This window comes from Petromyzon marinus, chromosome 37, assembly GCF_048934315.1.
Source record: "Petromyzon marinus isolate PM22_M1 ecotype Great Lakes invasive population chromosome 37, UKy_Petmar_22M1.pri1.0, whole genome shotgun sequence".
NCBI classification, from domain to species: domain Eukaryota; kingdom Metazoa; phylum Chordata; class Hyperoartia; order Petromyzontiformes; family Petromyzontidae; genus Petromyzon; species Petromyzon marinus.
In genome coordinates, this window is record NC_133703.1 from 15,180,230 (window position 1) to 15,199,080 (window position 18,851).

Sequence of the window (18,851 nt, forward strand, 5' to 3'; positions counted from 1 at the left end):
AGAACAAAGCCCTTGCTTGGATGCTGTAGCAGTGTGAGGTGCAGTGCACTTGCATCTGCTTTTATCTCAAGCTGCTGAGTGAGAAGCTAAGCCCTAGCAATAGATATGCATATGTACTGTACATACCCTCGCACCTCCGATTAGTGCGGTTAGCTATGTACGGTGCGAAAGACGTTCAACATACATTCAGTATACATCTAGATCAAGAGTTGTAAGGGTAAATGCCTGTCCAAGACTATTTTACGCTCGACAGCGAGGCAACAGACGAGGAATATTTCCAGCGAATCGGAGCTCTAATCTTGATTTGAAGCTCTATTCGTTGACAAGAGGACAGGGAATGTATCTAGCCTGGGTCAAAGGTGTTCATGGGACTTGTACATTCCTACTATCAAGAAAACTGACCTCTTCACCCGGAATTTCAGTGCAGCGAGTAATTTCCACCTTTCATGTGCTGCCTTTACACACTCTCAAAGCTGAGTACCAATTGCCATATCAAGCGCAGACACCTCTTTTGGGATGCTGCCATGAAATAGTGGTCGGCGCACTGGATTTGCAATCCACGATGGGGCAAGTTATTTAAATCCCTCCTGACCACCCGCCAGTGCAACATGTGTTCACCACAGTCTTGATTTGAAACTTTCGTGTCTGCAGGAAACCATACCCTTTGGTTCTTTCGGTAAAGTCACGTGTTCACCACAGTCAGTGGCTTTGTTCTCCGGTTCCTCCGGTTTTTCATTGCAAATTTGGAAATGTGCATTTAGAGTATTTGGCTGTTGTACAATTCCACGTGATAAGCCACTTCGTTGAGGTATCATTTGTGGCCAGGTCACTTGTGAAAAAGAGTTATAAGAGGAACACGCGAAAAAAGGCAGCAGAGACAAATTAGAGATATCAAACTGACTGTTGAGAAAAGCAAATGGGCTTGAGCAGAATGCATCATGACTGAGAGGGACGTTAGCCGATGGCGGACGCCGGTGATGAAATTGCAGCCAGAGAAGAAACCACATCCGCTCCTCAGACGGATTGGTGAGATCAGCTCATGTGCAGGAATGAGGCGCCTTAGGAATTCGCAAGGCCATGACAGATGGTGACAATGTGGGGGAGCCTTCATCCGCAAATGGACTGATCGTGGCTGTTTACGATAAGGAATGACATCGTTATGTTTGCACGTATACATTGACACAATGTGATGGCTTCTCTTGCTCCGAAAAGCACATTCTTATCGCGAGGGTAATGAGATGTATTGTGCTCTTCTTCAGCTGATGTTCTTTTACGACGGTACAAATTATCTACGAGGAATGTCGAGAAGCTTCAGTCACCGATAAACATTCCATTCTTGTGGTCTATTTAAAACCCTTCTATTTCTGATATAATCTAGAATTGTGATTTACTTATTCGGCAGGACTCACTGAATATTTTCCAGGTCACTAGGAGACTGGAGTGAGTGGCACCACATATCAGAATAATATTTATTCATACTGGAGGAATCCGATGAGCTATAAAGCTATTTTTCACCAATGTCCAGTCAGGACGGGTAAATTAAGTGGGCATACTGGATGTGGTGTGCCAGGCATGGAAATATTTTTTGCGGGTCATGGATCTGGACAAAACCCCACCGAGATTACGCCCTGGCAATGCCGCACCTCACATCTATACCGGGCCGGGAGCTAAGAACTTAATTTATGGGGCACGCACATGCGCTATCATGCACGGTGCCAGAAACATGGAGAGTAATGAATAACACGGATCAAAAGCGACAAAATTGCGCAAAAAAAAAGCGTGGCGTCAATCGTGCTTGGGACAGCAAGAGGAACACATGGATCAGAGAACGTACATGTATCGATCAATCAGTCAATTTTGATTTTACGTGGTAATATCGTCATCAATAAAGTAGGCACATTACAGCAGAACAAGAACGCCACAGGGGACACGGATCAACAGCAATTAAAAAAGAAAACCGTCACGACCTCAGCAGCCAACACCGACCGAGAAAGGTAAATTGCAACCGCCCGCGAAATAAAAACGTGCAGCAATCGGGAGAGACGTGGCTGCATTGACGCCGGGTTTACACTGCTCTACCAGCCAGACTGCTCAGTCTCATGCACACGGTGTTCATGCCACACCACTTCTGGTCACAACACCTCGTGTCGGTTATCTGAAAAATGTAATAAAGATTATCTCTGTCGACAAGCTGTGCCAAATTTAGTCAAAAGCAAAAATTTTTTGCAAAAAAATTTCAGGGTGTGTTCAAGATCTGGCTGATACGACACAAATCAGGAAACGTGAGCACCTGGTTTAATTACGAGAGGATGGAGCCAAGGTTTAATTCGAGGCACTAATACCCCCATTATGAGCCACTTCTCCCCCTCACACTGCTTGACTTTGAAATGCCCTCCAATCCTCCAATCACCTCTTCGCCAAAAACTCCTATAATCTTGCTCAATTCAAGAAATGCGGTGTTAACTTGTATGCTCATAACAGAGGGTTGTTTTGGGGGTTAGATCACGTAAATATAAATGCGTTGTTAAACCCGCCATCACCCGACAGCCAATTAGCAAGGTTTCTCACGTAAACAAAACATGCCAATTCGTTACTAGTTCAGCACACCGGTGTGTTGGAGAGTAAACCCACAATATTTACAATTTGAGTACGACGTTTTGCCGGTAAACATATGCCGTTTAGCCGATAATCACAACCAGCCTTATCAGGCTGTTTTGTTTACGTAACAAACCTAATTGGCTGTGTCAGGTGGTGACGGGTTTAATGACACATTTATATTTACGCGATCGAACCCCCCCCCCCCCCCAAAAAAAACCTCTCTTATGGATAATATTGGTCTAGAAAGTCTATTACTACGTGGTAAATTAACTCGTATGTCTTCCAACCCTAATGGTGCTGTTTGTTGCTGCATGCTTGGGATTCTGGGCTTTTGGGCCCTGTGCCCAGCAACTGTGAATTTTAACGTGGGGATGGGGGTGAAACATCACTACTTCACATCCGATTGTCACAAATATTGACAACTCCGAAATGAGGGTCGTGTTGGTAAACTTTTGGAAAGTAAAAAAAAATTGACTGAAAGTGGAAACTATATCGGATGAATTCCTCTCGGCATGCACTCTGCTCCCCCAGCCTCTCCCCTCTGAACCGCGGAGTGATCGATGTCTCCACAGCGGGTGCTTTTAGGTCAAAAGTCGACATCAAACCCTTCCCCTTGAGCAGTCAATAGGTAAAACAGTGGCATGGGAGCACACACCCCTTATCTGCCATTCTACGGTTTCAGTTTTGTGTTTACTGTTAACAGTGGAATAGGTAGATGGCCAGAATTTACTCATCAAAACACTACACCATAGGACCCATTGCATCTCCGACCAGCATCACCTAGCCAGTGAGTTGGAGCACGTACACCAAGCCCTCAGGACGAACGGATATTCTGACCGTACAATCCGCAAGCTGTCTCCAGCTGTCTCCAGCTTGGCGGATTGTACGATCACAATATCCATTCGTCCTGAGGGCTTGGTGTACGTGCTCCAGCTCACTGGCTAGGTGATGCTGGTCGGAGATGCAATGGGCCCTATGGTGTAGTGTTTTGATGAGGGAATTCTGGCCATCTACTTATTCCACTATTAACAGTAAACAGCCATGGGGAGACAACCATCTGAGGATCCAACCAATACCATCACTTTGCCATACATAGCAGGGGTTACCAAAAAGATTTCCAAAGTCTTAAACAAACACAAGATCCAGGTTCGTTTCAACACAGTACACAAAATCCGTGATTTGATCCCATCTGTAAAGGATGTGATTCCTGATATGCAATACCCGGGTGTCTACAAACTGAGTTGTGGCTGCGGCAGCAGTTACATTGGGGGAACGAAACGACATGTCTCGGAACGCGTTCACGAACACAAGGCAGATCTGAAACACGGTAGGACCAATCAATACCGCTGCCGTTGCTGATCATTGTTTTAACGCAGTGGGCTCACACGAAAATGACTTTTCCAAGACGAAGGTACTCTGAAACCCACCGGTTATTATCAGAGATTTGTTCATGAAGCCATCCAGATATATAAACACAGACACAACTTCAACCGAGATGGGTACAAACTGAGCAATCATTGGAAGGACGTTATTAACCAGGTAAAGTCTTAACTGACTGTGATGTTTCCATCCTACCTGCCTATGTCAGCTGTTATTCCCGACTCTCTGTGTCTTTCTCTCTCTCTGACCTCTACTCCAGTGACCCGGGTGCTGCTGCGGGGTCCACTTTCTGCCCCCCCCCCCTTCCTTCTCTCCCTCCCCCCTGCAGCCGATCTCTCCAGTGCTGCCGCGGTGGTCCACTTTACTCCAGTGACCCGGGTGCTGCTACGGGGTCCACTTTCTGCCCCGCCTCCTCCTCCCCCCCCCCTTTCTCTCTCCCCCCCTACGGCCGAGGCCTATATAACCTCGTGCCACGGCAGATCTCTCGCCTAATTCAGCAGTTTTTTCTTGCTGTGGTTGTCCTACCTGATGACGATTGCTTGTGTTGCGATCGAAATGTCGTGATCTATTATTTTTCTACCTACGTGACTTTACCGAAAGAACCAAAGAGTATGGATTCCTGCAGTCACGAAAGCTTCAAATCAAGATTAGTCCCAGGAATTTCAAGTCAAAGGCAGAATTTTCAATGCACCATTCGTTTTGCCTCCTGATGCATGCTCGCCAATCAATACACAGCAGAGGATTATAGAAGTAAAATATAGACGAATTAAAATACATGGTTATAATTCAAATCACACCTCTTTGTGTCGAATGGCATTGGTAAAGACGTTCCTTCATTGTTTGTGTATTCAAAATCAATCATATCCCACTTTTTTCCTTTTGCAGGGGTAAAAGCGGTGGTGCGGTGCCTGGTGCACTCTAAACCCGGTGTCTTGATTTTGGTTCTTAGCCGCAGCGGCGGATGATATCCAAAACAGTTCTGAGCTGCCTCCATTATCACTGACCAGATACGGGGAAACCTTCATCTAGCAGAGGATTGAGAGAAGGCTGTTTATTATATTTATTATTATATATCCCACTTTTACCCGCAAGCATTATGGCTCCAAGTTAACCTGTGAGCGACAGATGCAACAGTACTATTTTCAATGAGGGGGGTGCTCATAAGGGCTCTCTTAAGGCCACAACAACCACAAGACACTACTTCAGCCTTTACGACCTAGAGCATAAATCCACCACGCTACCAGTTGCAGCAGAACAAAAATAAATGCAAAGCCACAATCATTGGCTTCCTGCACGTGCGTCAATGAGCGAGTTGAGACTTTCAAACTTACTGCACAATGACGTGCCAATGTAGTGTTACTGGCAACCGAGTATTCGAAGCCAGGATCTTGCACTAACAGAAAATTCCTTGTGATACCCAGTGATCTCAAAAAAATACTCGACAACAAGATGAGCAGAGGAGAGATGTAGCTACAGAATCGAGGCACTTCTGAAAGGCCAAGCCACTTTTAGGTCTATACGACTGTAAGTAGCTGCACTTGATGGCAGCAGCATTTATCTAGCATATTATTCAGAATAGTTGACAATTCAGATGAAGATTATAGTGGTCATGGGAATGAAAATGAAAGTGGCCCGGTGAAATGGAATCGCTGTTAATGAATACAATTTATTCGCAGAAAAAAGGCACATTTGTTCAATTACTTCTTTTTGGTGTTTTTTCTAATACATAAAACTTTTTTTCATCTCTTCTCCACATTGGACCGTGAAAAATCCACTTACAGAGGTTAGGATGCTAATACTAAACTAATCTTCTCATCCCTACAATTGAGTCTCCAAATTGGTGGGGGTTTAATGGATTTCCATAATGAGCAGTTGTAGCTGTACGGCTTGTCGTGTGGGTGGCAGGGTGGCGTGGCGCAGTGGTAACACTTGTGCCTCAGAGTAAGAAGTACCTGGGTTCGATGTATGACTTTGGTGGCTTTCTGTGTGAAGTTTGCCTGTTCTTCCCCCTGTCCTGCATAGATTTCCTCCAGTTTCTCTGGTTTCTTTCTGTCGCGAAATTACATCCCAATGCTGTAAAATGACCTACAAATTACTCAGTTGGAATTACACGAAGCAACAACGCCCCCTTACTGCGACAACTTGGCAAGACTCTCCTGAAAAAAAGTATTAAGACTGGCGGAAACTTTCCTGGGTAAATCAGCACACATACTCATAATTATCGTTGGAAAGCTTACCAAAGAAATGCAGCGTATCAATGCAATTTTATGAGAACATAACCTTTGTGATCTATTATTGTTATTAGCATTGATATGTGGATGTTGCCGTGGTGTAAAGGTTGGCAAGTTGGGCTTGCAATTCAGAACTGGACTGTTCGATTTCCCAGTGCGTCAGTTGAAACAAATTGGAAAGGTTTCATTAATTTGTTTATTCCCTCACCTGTCTCCACCCAGCAGTGTACATGGATAGACCACAGTGAGTGGATCGGTAGGTTGCACCTGGTGGGGTAAAGTGTGGGTACTCCCACCCCTTCTAGCGAGCGTGGAAGAGTCGATCATATACCCTCAAGAGGCGCTGTCTAGACCTCCCTCGTGTGGTAGTCCTTCTGCGGGAAGATTTAAGAAAATATCCCATTGCTTCATCTGCCACGCCTGGGGAGATTGAACCGTGTGAACTCTGGCTTGCTAACCGTTGCACAGCAGCAGCAGCAGCATCCAGCACAGCAATGCAGTAATCCCATTGTAACGGTGGTTCTTAACCTTCATTTGCAGCCTGCACCCCTTTGGTTCTTAATCGTTAAAACATGCGTAAAGATAAATTTTGATTTAAAGCTTCCGTGACTGCAGGGATTCATGTTCTTGGTTCTTTCGGTAAAGTCACGTAGAAGAGAAACAATAAAATAATAATAAAAAATATAAAACAATAACATTCTCACGACGTTTCGACTGCAACACAAGCAACCATCATCAGGTGTGAAAACCACAACAAGAAAATGTATTTATTTCGGTAAAGTCACGTAGAAGGGAAACAATAAAATTCTCACGACGTTTCGACTGCAACACAAGTAATCATCATCAGGTGTGAAAACCACAACAAGAAAATAAATACATTTTCTTGTTGTGTCGAAACGTCGTGAGAATTTTATTGTTTTATTATTATTTTTATTATTTTATTGTTTCCCTTCTACGTGACTTTACCAAAAGAACCAAGACTATGTGTAAAGATAGTGCGTCAAACTAAGGGACAAGCGGTGACAATAGGAAAGGGAGAGAACAAGGGAAGGATTGCAAGTTCCAGAAAGGTTCGGGAACTTGCCAGAGAGTTCGAGAAGGAAAGGCAGGACCAAGGGCGAGGTGAGGTTCACGCCGAGGATAAAAGGGGGGTGAGGAACGAAGTTCAGGGCTGGATTTGGGGCCGTCGCTGGTTGATCATCGTCGTTGCTGCTGTCTCGTCGCTATCGCTTGCTATATTGTGACGCCGGGGTCCTAAGCCCGTGTTAAAAGTTAAATAAAATAATCCTCTACAGATCGAGTCCGAAGTCATTACACATGTATACTGTGAATAAATACATAGATTTGATGAAACAAAGTAGTTGTACTTAGGTACCCGTGCTTTATTTGTGTCTTCGAAAAAAATCTGACCATGTCTCACACCCCCAGAAAGAGCATCTCGCATCCGCAGGGGGTGCATGCACCCCAGATTAAGAACCACTACATTACTATATATCGCCTGAGGTCTACACGTCGTCACCTGACATCTGCTAGGCATGGTGATCTGCGTGTTGCCAAAGCAAAACAAAAACGATGTTTGGCGTTGCCTGGAAAGAGTCCTTGCTACTGTGGGCGTGCAAACTGTTGGAGTCACTGCCATCGTTCAAAAAGCACTCACTCAAACCCCCGTTCAATAGCTAAGAGTGACAACTAGATGTATTTCTCGCTGCAATGGGTCCATGATGAATGTTTGTGTTGGTTGTTCAGCAACCCTTGTAATAGCTTGCCTTGTGATGGGGCTATCGAAATTGTCATTTTCTATGATGTACAGCAAATATATAGTCAAACGAAACAGCATCATTATTAAGCCAGGTTTCATGTTTTACATTCACTCGAAATGGACATTTCTTGATCACAAATTGTAGTGGGCATATTTTGTGCTCAAAAAATAAATTCCAGCATCGCAGCTGCATATTAACCTGCTCACAGTCATACACCTTCGTAAATCAGCTGATTACAACCATATTCACACAGATGAAATTCCAGATTCTTGCCTATGGCCTGATTTAACATCCACAAAAATGTAACTTTTCTTTTTTACAACTCCAGCCAAGCAAAGAAGTCACGCCAAGGGTCACAAATCTGCCTTGCGCATAGCTGTGGATACGTCAATGACTACACGTGGATTCTAAGATGTTGGGAAATTTAAATCGCTGGCTGTCGGTTCGATGAAACACGCAGAACGAATACAATCTTGGTTGTTATTCATTATATATAATAAAATGCACTGAACAAACACTGCAGGTCACCATTGCGGATAACGACTCTGAATCATAAGTGCCGCATCGAAAGGTGATAATCGCTTATAAATTATTCATATCAATACCGTGTGCACGAACACAAACGAAAGCAAACCGTGTGATATATGCCAATGGTATTACATGCACCACTGCTTAGCATACTGGTGCATCGGTTTCTAAGTGGATATATTTTTTATGAGAGCCTTGTTGCATGTAAAACAATTTCAAGAAATACTGCATTCCATTCTAAAACTCTGAACACACCACGCATTATATCTTAAACCAGGAATTGCATCTTCTTTTTCTTAGCCAAAAGTCACATCATTGTACGATGTTGTCTACGAGGATTTTAACAACTACTTAGATTCTGTGCTGTATAGAAAAAATCCTCCTCAACCCACCCTGCTTATCCTTCACGTAAACTACTTGAAGACTGTACTTTTTTTAATGTACCTTTCGAGTGCCTCCTCAACCGGGGACTTGAGGTAGCAGATAATGAAAAGTTCTACAGGGTGGCCAAAAAGTCCCTTTGCAACACGGATCCTGCAAGGAATATGGGGCCTCCACCGCATTATGCCCTTCGAATTCGGGAATATTTGAATCAGGAATTGAGTGAACGATGGATTGAGAGAGGATCTGAATTGATGTGGCCACCCCGAGGCACAAACCTGACAACTGCTTTGCACGGTTGGTTACATATGGTGCAAAAGAAGTTCAACATACATACATACATGATTCCCTTTGGGGGAATTATAACGGAGAATCCTTCACACTTCTTACTATTGACACATACTGTGGGACTCAAAACCACTGTCCGTAACTGCTTGTATAGTACCACAGCCATCATCCGCTTGGAAGAATTCGTCCAGGAGAACTGGGGCATGGATCCAGCTGTGTGCTGGGAGTGGAGGAGGGCGGCACACGAAGCTCCTCGAATACAGTTGCATCGTCTTCTTTTGCCATGCAAAGGGACTTTGTGGCCACTCTGTAAATGCGTCACGCAGAAAAACATGACAATCCAACGCTGCATCTTGCAATAACAGATAGAACGCCAAGACAAATTAAAATCCAAAGTAAATTCACCGCTGGCTTCCCTGACGAGGAGAAAGGCACCTCTCCTGTGCAGAATAATTTCTACAACTCCTGCAGGAGATAAACACGGTAAAACATACACGAGGAGCAGTGGACATACGACCCTCGTTCATAGTGCTGAACTAGAAGATTCAACACATTCATTCACAAGCAGACTGGAGAGGCAAGAACCAAACATCTTGACATTTCAAAATTAACCTGAACACCTGGCCAAATTGGAGAGAGAGCATGAGAGATGCCCTCACGGAGATTGCAGGAAGTGCTACACAACCTGGAGACAAAAAAAGAAAAACAGAGAGACAATCAGTGGACACCTTACAGATTCTATGAAAGCATGGAAGGCACTGCAAATGATGGAGCTCTTCAGAGGAAGAACGGCTGTAATTTTTCCTCTACCCAAAGGAAAGTAATGGGGAACCTGTAAACTCAAAGTCTGACAGGGCTCTTTCGAGAATAAAGTATCAAAAAGATGCAATTTGAGCCATGTGAGACATCTCCGCCGCCCCCCTTTTCTCTCCCAGACACTTCACGCTTCAACTCTCATAACCCCCCTCCCTTCCGTCACAATATCTTGACGGACCATCGGCCAAATATGTAACGCACATTTTACATTAATTTACCTTAATTAGATTTTGGGAAATTTTTTACGTATTTTTTTTAATCTAGAGGCCTTCCTAAACCTCGTACGATCAAAATCAATTATGTTGCAATTTGTCCATGAGTCAAGCCTCTATTTTGAGTATAATTTTTGGATCACTGGCAGACTGGGGTATGCATGTATATACAATATTTTGAACTTCTTTCGCACTATACGTAGCCAACCGCGTTAATCGTAGGTCCAGGGAAGGACAACAAACTAGTACAACCAAAGCTAGATCGATACTGGATGTGGTGTGCCGGGTGCAGAATAGTTCCCGGATCGACCTGGACCGAGCCAGCTGAAATTAATCCCTGATTATGAGCCGTAAATAATATTTAGACAAACGCTTTTAAAGCAATGGGACAATGTGATACAGAGAATAGAGCAACCCAAACGTACAGTGGGTAAGTTGATTCCGCTGGGGTGATAGATGCCTTACGGAGGAGTGTCCGGGTCATCAGTCATCATCTAAATGTTATTCGTTTCAATAACATAATCTTCATCACTATCCATCATCGTCAATGTCACTATTAACCAGCGCAATACAATTTGGATTGTCATAGGTTTCAAATGCGACCTCATCTCCCTGACGCTGTACAGAAACAGTGAGCATGTTTTATTGATGAACTAGCTTATATACCTGGCGTTGCCCGGGCCAAAAAAAATATTACAAAACTACTCTTAAAAATTTAACAGCAGTGCGTACTGACTGTGGTGGTACCTGCTATGATTACAGCAGTGCATACAGACTGTGGTGGTACCTGCTATCACTACATGCTGACCCTATAGCAGTATTTATCGACTAACACACACACACAGCGACTTACACACACACACATGGACTGACACGCACACTTGGACTTACACACACACACACATATATATTGACATACACACGCGCACACATCTGGCATTGCCCGGGCAAAAAAGACACAGACATACATCGACTAACACACACACACAAAGACCTAAACGCACAAACACATCGACTCACACACACACACACATCGACTTACACACACATATCGACTTACACAGCAATCCCCGATGATGCCACAGCTCGAGTAATTTTCTCTCTCTGGCGAGCCTTAGCCAGTACTGGCAGGTGCATCAAGGTAAAAAAAAATTACTCAATTTGTAGTGTCAATGTCTTCCAAGATTTTCGTGTAGGCTTCTATTTGTGCATCCATCAGCTTCGGTTACTTTTCCTAAGTAAATTTAAGAAGCTCTAAAGCATAATATCATATTTCACGTAGGATCTCTTGAGCAAGGGGATGCAGGTTGTCCCTGTAGGGTGTCGGCAGTCCTGTAGTGTTTATAATGACGAATAAACTTCTTATGAGGCACACTCTGTTTACTATCTTTCTTCTCTTACACAGCCCTTAACACACAAAGGGGTATACAGTCCCCTCACCCGATACCCTAAGAAGGTACAGCCTCCGGACTTAGCGGGACCTACACACAGGTCTCTTGCTAACCTAAGGAGGTACAGCCTCCTGTCCTTGGCGGGACTTACTCTTGAGTCTACCGCTATCCTAGAGTCCTCCGGCTTGGACCTAGGGGAGGTTATCTGACCCACCGCTGGTCTGGTGGGTCTTGACCACTGGATACGCCGAGCCTTAGCCCTCAGAAGGGCTGGAAGGCTGGGTCCAGGGTCCTGGCTATCTTCAGCCTGGGCTTCGGTCTTCGTGTAGGGAGAGAACTCCCCGCGCTCTGCACGCTCACCCTTCTTATACCCGTTTGTGGCCAGGTCTAACCAATCCCACATTCCCACGTGGAACTGTCTGATTGGTTCTTATCAAACTGTGGCTACGATCCACTTCACCTCATCTGACCCCAACCGTTATTCACACAGAGGTAACGCTGCACTGCCCCTTTGATACCTAGTGGCAATGCAGGTTACCGAACAGTGAGTAGTTAGCACCTCTACAGTCCCATAGACGTGAGGTATTTTCCAGTAATGGAGTACAGTTTGTCCTGAAGGAGGATGGGGTCTGTTTGAAGATGACATCAAAAAAGTTGACTTAGAGGTTTGTGTTTTGTCATTGAGCTCCGTGGAGAATGTCCTCACTCATGCCCTCTTTGTATTTTTGCCAGAGTCCCATGGGGTTAGATGGGTTGCAAACTTGAATATTTATGCAGAAGAGCAATGTCAGTTGGAAAGGGGACTGACCAATAGAAGCTTCTGTCATAGCTTCATGAAGATGGTGATCATGCGCAAGATTTGCACGAAGATTGCAAGCTTCCCTGTATGTTTGACAGACAACTCCTTTCACTATATTCTTGGTTCTTTCGGTAAAGTCACGTAGAAGGGAAACAATAAAATAATAAAAATATGAAACAATAAAATTATCACGACGTTTCGACTGAAACACAAGCAATCATCATCAGGTGTAAAAACCACAGCAAGAAAATTATTTTATTGTTTCCCTTCTACGTGACTTTACCGAAAGAATCAAGAATATGAATCCCTGCAGTCACGAAAGCTTTAAATCAAAATTTAACTCCTTCCACTGTTTAGAGGTCTTTGAAAGATTTGTGCCCTTTGGCAACATGGAGAAGCATTGGAAGAAAGTATCACTGCGGATTGTTGGGATTAACAGTGTAGACTCGTCCTACGGCATCAGATTCACCGTCAGCAGCACGTCGCTTCCATTTTTTTAGCAGTCCATGTATAGTAGGAGGGAACTTAATGGTAGAGCAGGTGGGCAGCAAATGGCTCACGTGAGCACAAAACAAAGAACGCCATAAGGGTGGTATCTTGTGGAGCCAGGGCCTGTTGTTGGGCATTTCCTTTGGTGATGTAGATGCGTTGACCATTTTGGAGGTGAAGTGCCAAATGGACAACTGTGGGGGAACGGTCATGGATGGGGAAGCCAAGAATTCTGCAAATGGCCTCATTTTTGCTGATGTATGTTCCTTGGAAAAAAAGTTTGAGCTCATGCACACTTTGCCCCTCTGTTTTGTAAGGCAAAGACAGCCATGTCAGAGCCTTTGTTGATGAATTGGCAAACATATTTGATGGGTTTTTTTAGAATAGCAGACTTTCACTTTGAAGTGGGCCTGGAAGACACAGAAGAGGGCAGTAGGGAATTATCCAACCGGTTGTGAAGCTTAATTAACGAGTTAGTGGCAGGTCTGAGCATTGTTTGAAATCCACCATGCTCAGTATTCCTGACGATATAGAGGATAGCCATCATGGGCCGACTGAGTGTCTTTCAAGTAGTTCCGTGGATACCTCTTGGTACACCTGTGGTCTTGCATACATGGCACATTTGGATAGAACTGGCCACATGGGCCATGGATCATTTGGTTGCAGGCCACTTAGAAAAAGGGCAGGGTATTGATGGGAGTGCGGTAGCTCAGCACTGATAAATGTGTCAATGTGACCTGCATGAATTGTTTCCCTCATCCATAGCGAAATGTGAGCATGAGGAAGACAACGTTTTTGCCACCCAATGGTGTGCAAGTTACAACTTGTCTATCCAAAGACGCCCCTTTCGTTGGTCGTAATAAGCATCATCAGGTCATAAACTTTGAGTTTTAAGACCCTCGCTAAGATGTCATGTTTGTCTGGTGGCATTTGGTTTGGATAAAGGTAAACCTGGATCTCCTTTCATTTGGGATTGCAAGTGAAGGTGATGAAGAGATGGGGCGTGGCATATTGGCTGATGTAGGTCATGGCATCCTGAGTCTTCTCATGCATGTATCTTGGTGGAGCTGTGAAGGATGAAGGTAAAATAACTAATCAGCCTGCATTGTGACCGTTTGCATCTCCTTCGGCATTGATGGCGTCCCAGAGATGAGCATACTGTTCACACGCAGGCGGTTTTGATTCAGTTGAATGTAAAGAAGGCACTCACTCTCAATGTTGGCATACTCATCGACAACATACTGGTGAAAGAGGTTGGCGCACCATAATATGTAGTTTCCTCCTCTGTCCATGATCATGAAGGGATAAAAGTATTTATAGAGGAGAGTTTTGTGAGGATGTCTTTGTCCTGCAGCTTTGTAATTGGAGGAATGTTGAGGTGGTACCCATCTTGGCCTTGCGACAGGAAAATGTGTTATTGTAGGACATCGTATGCTCTGTTAGTGTCAGGAAATCGTGCGATGGTGTTTTCTTGGTTTGGAAGAACAATGTATCTCTCACAATGTTCCTCACCCACCGTAAGAAAGCAAGGTCAACAGTATTTGGGGCATCATTAGACCTCCTTTGCCAGTACCAAAATATAATAATAGGGTTTTTCCCCTTTTGGCGTCCTCTGGTCGAGCACCAATTGGGTTGAGGCTCAAAAGAAAGCCGTCCCTTGGTGTGGACCAATCAGTTTCATAGTATGTTTTTTGTTTGCATTTTGACTGCAAGTATTGTGGTTAATGCAGACATGAATCCTTGTAAAAAGGTTTCAGTTTTGTTGCCAGAAAAAAGGAGAAAAACCCTATCATTGTATTTTGGTACTGGTAAAGGAGGTCTAATGATGTAGATGCTCACCCCGAGCCCTCATTACTTTGATAGTGCATTGTCTTTGAGCTGTACGCCTTTTGGCGTCCTCTGGTCGAGCACCAATTGGGTCGAGGATCAAAAGAAAGCCGTCCCTTGGTGTGAACCAATCAGTTTCAAGGACAATGCATATATTATCATAGTATGTTTTTTGTTTGCATTTTGACTGCAAGTATTGTGGTTAATGCAGACATGAATCCTTGTAAAAAGTTTTGTTGCCATAAAAAGGAGAAAAACCCTATTATTATAATATTTGGGGCATTGAACCTCCCTGCATGCTCCCCGCTTTGGTGGAAAGTAAAGGTGCAGTCCGGCAAATGTAAATGGGTGATGTCCCCACGATAGACGAAATGCAATGGGCTGTAGCTAAGAAAGTCCAACGTATCTAGCAGTATAACGTATTAATCAGCATCACAGTACTATGTATCAGTAAATAGCGTGACGTGAGCAATCGAAACAATAAAAATGCATAGAAGAAATAAGCTGAAATAAGTGTACATTAAAGAGCAGCAGTATGCACAGGTAAGTTGAGAAGCAGGCTACAGTCTCGATTATAGACTGCCAGTACGCCGACTCAATTACATAAGCATTGCTACAGTCGACATAAAAAGCCGGCAATACGGTCGGCAGCTGAAAAAGCAGGATACAGTCGTCATGAAAGGCTGGCCACAATGAACCTGAGTTATTAGCAAAAGATTCAATAAAATTGTACTTTACATTGCCGTGGTGAGGACTAGTCCCGTGCAGAGCCCGCGGCCTCGCCTAGATTGCCCAGCCGGAGGAGGTGACACATTGCCAGGCTGGCGGCTTGGCCGCTCTCCCCACCTGCGCTGCAATAATGCTATGTTAGCGCTATAATATTAATATCTACGGACTTTATACCAGTAACTGCACGCATTGGGGTGGAGGGGGGGGGACATAAGACTGTGAAGAATGAACCTCAGCATTGTGTGTATATTTTTTCAGCATTGTTAACGCGAATACAAATTTTTAGCGATCGTGTGTGCATTGCTAGGGGCAACTCCTGTCAGCGTTTGCGCATGTGCAATTGCGTGTTTTGTCCCGTGGCGGGCGGCAAACCTAAATAAAAATCGCCAAAACAAGCAATTTTAACTATTTTGAAGATGATGGGAAAACGGCATAGCGCTTGCCCACCGCGGGGCTTACGGCGTGCTGCCTGGCAATTTTTTGTTCGACGTCAACCCCACGGTTTGAGAGCTAAATCCCTCGCAAGCGCGCGTTCGCAGACAGACAGACGGACAAAAAAATACTTTTATAGGTTAGATTTCCTATTAAGGTCACAGAGTTATTGACGAATGCGTCAAGTGTTTATTGTTGTTTTTTGTGCTTGTGCACCACTGCCAAAGCAAGCTATAGGAATTTATTTGCATGTAAATTAACTTGAGATTGGCTGTTGGCTGCTGGCCATCTAACAAAGACGGTGGTTAACTCATTACGTGTTTGCGGATGCACTTCTGCAGCTGTCTGGAACGGTCTTCCTTCCGAAATTAAGAGGCCACTGAAGCTATACACTTTCAAATCACCTAGACTAAACGTTTATTTATTTCAAACAGCTGTGTTCAGTTAGTTGGCCGTCCCTACAACTCCGATTACACTATGTAACACAATTTTTGTTCCTGGGTAGTAAGTGTTATTTCGTAATTGCTTATGCCTAAAAAGTATAGAAAATGACCAATATTCCCCACAAACTTTGCTTTTGTGACCAGGACAGTGATATTGTGAAATGTACCTATTTTCAATGAGAAAACGGGCAAATTTGTATCTTTTCGTTCAAATAAAGTCAGAAAAAAACACCATATGAATCGAAATGAACATGTATTTATACTAAAGTAATACAAAATTACTACAAAAGATTTAGAAGTGAGTACTTTTTCGAGATTTACGATTTACTGTAAATCACTTTCAAGAATCAGCCCCCAAATGTAGTCTCCCTTCATGTCCTTGTTATACTGTCCTTGGTAGCAGCGTTCAAAGTCAAGTATATCCTGGTAGAAGCGCTCGCTTTGTTCCTCCGAGTACATTCCCATGTTCTCCTTCAATCTATTAAGGTGAGCATCAAGGATATGGACTTTGAGGGACATTCTACAGCCCATTGTGCCATAGTTCTTCACCAGTCTTAACCAGCTCCACATAGTTTTCGACCTAGTGATTTATCAGGAAGCCACGGACCACTGCGACAAAGCTGTGGTCTGTCGAAGACACCGGCTTTGACCTTTGCCTCAGACAGCTTAGGGAAGAAGTCTTGAAGGTACTTGAAGGCTGCCGACTCCTTATCTACAGCTCTGACAAATTGTTTCATAAGGCCCAATTTGATGTGCAGTGGTGGCATCAGCACCTTCCGGGGGTCCACCAGTGGCTCCCACTTGATGTTGTTCCTCCCCACAGAGAACTCGGTCTGCTGTGGCCAGTCCCACCTGTGGTAGTGTGCCTTGGTGTCCCTGCTGTCCCAAAGTCAAAGATAGCAGGGAAACTTGGTAAAACCGCCTTGGAGACCCATCAGGAGTGCCACCATTTGAAGTCTCCGATGACCACCCAGCCGTACTCATCATACTTCAAGGCGTCCAGCAAGGTCTTGATGATGTTGTGTGAGCAGCATGGCTTTGAGGCTCCTGGATGAGCTGTCAATGAAGAGGCGCCACTAATTCTGGTTACAGGCGATTCCGATTGCCTCGAACAGATTGGTCACATTGTGGCAGAAACAGAGCCCATCTTGATGGGTGAAGAAGCTGCAAAAAGGTTGGTGACGCTTCCTCTGATCTGCAACTTGCACACTTTCACCCAACAAGTTCCACTGCTTGAGCCGAGATGTCAAAAGCTCAGCATTACACTTAGTGAGACCAAGATCTCTGATCAAGTCGTTGAGGTCTTTTTGGTTGGGGTCGTATGGGTTTCTCTCCTCAGCTCCACCTCTAAAATTGTCATCTGGATCGACGTCTTCCTCGCTCTCTGACTTGCTGCTCTCATCTAAAGACGGCTGCTCTCTCTGGAGGAATGGGCACAGGGAGCTCATGGCAGTGTGGCACCGGGGCAATGGATGGAGCAAGGTCCAGATACATGATAGCAGGTGCATTCTTGCCAGTCCGATGTTTGGAATGGTCCACCATGCAGAAGTAGCAGTTGCTTGAGTGGTCAGTGGGTTCCCGCCAAATTCTTGGGATAGCGAACTTCATGGCTCTTTTTTCCCCTCTGTACCATCCTACAAAAATTTCACCAATGTCTAATGTGTAAGAGATTCTCGCAACATTTTTCATATATAAAATATTTTTTTCAATAACAATGAAAATTGTAAAACATCAATAAATGATAAACTTTTACAATAAAAATTTTTTCAACAAATTTTATAACTTAAAATTGTCCATCTTACCTTCCAGAGTTATTTTGCATTGCTCGCAGGTGAAATGAGGTGCCCAGGGTTTGTCTTGATCCCCGACAGGCATTCCGACATATGCCTTGTTGGCCTCACACATCTTAGCAGATGCTTTCACAGAGTACTTTTTACTGGTAGGAAACGTAGTGGACTGGAAGCCCAACCGGGATTAATTCACAGGAGGCAGGGGATTAATTGTGTATGTCTGTGGATGTCTGTCCACGTGGGAGATGTGGGGCTGGGTGGAGAAGGGAGGGTAGTGAGGGGCTGGGTGGGGAGGGGCTGGGTGGGGAGGGGAGGGTGGGGAGGGGTTGGGTGGGGAGGGTGGGGCTGGGTGGGGGGTGGGAGGGGTGGGGCTGGGTGGGGTGGGGCTGGCTGGGGAGGGGCTAGTCACCCCGTGGTGCCCTTATATGGACTGTAAGCCCAACCGGGATTAATTCACAGGAGGCAGGGGATTAATTGTGTATGTCTGTGGATGTCTGTCCACGTGGAAGGGGTGGGGCTGGGTGGAGAGGGGAGGGGCTGGGTGGGGAGGGGCTAGGCTGGGTGGGGAGGGGCTGGTTGGGGAGGGGAGGGTGGGGAGGGGCTGGGTGGGAGGGGTGGGGCTGGGTGGGGTGGGGCTAGGTGGGGAGGGGCTGGTCACCTCGTGGTGCCCTTATATGGACTGGAAGCCCAACCAGGATTAATTCACAGGAGGCAGGGGATTAATACTGTATGTCTGTGGATGTCTTTCCACGTGTAT

General features: G+C 44.8%; 1 protein-coding gene across 2 annotated transcripts in view; it reads right to left on the reverse strand.

The window, feature by feature from the left end:
* Positions 1-18,851, reverse strand: part of CFAP52 (cilia and flagella associated protein 52) — a 270,832-nt gene that overhangs the window by 232,670 nt on the left and 19,311 nt on the right. For both annotated transcript variants that reach the window (XM_032967311.2, XM_032967310.2), the window contains exon 2: positions 9,324-9,473. In XM_032967311.2, the coding sequence (XP_032823202.2) occupies positions 9,324-9,435 (112 nt within the window). In that variant the 5' untranslated portion in view covers positions 9,436-9,473. The remainder of the gene's footprint in view (positions 1-9,323; positions 9,474-18,851) is intronic.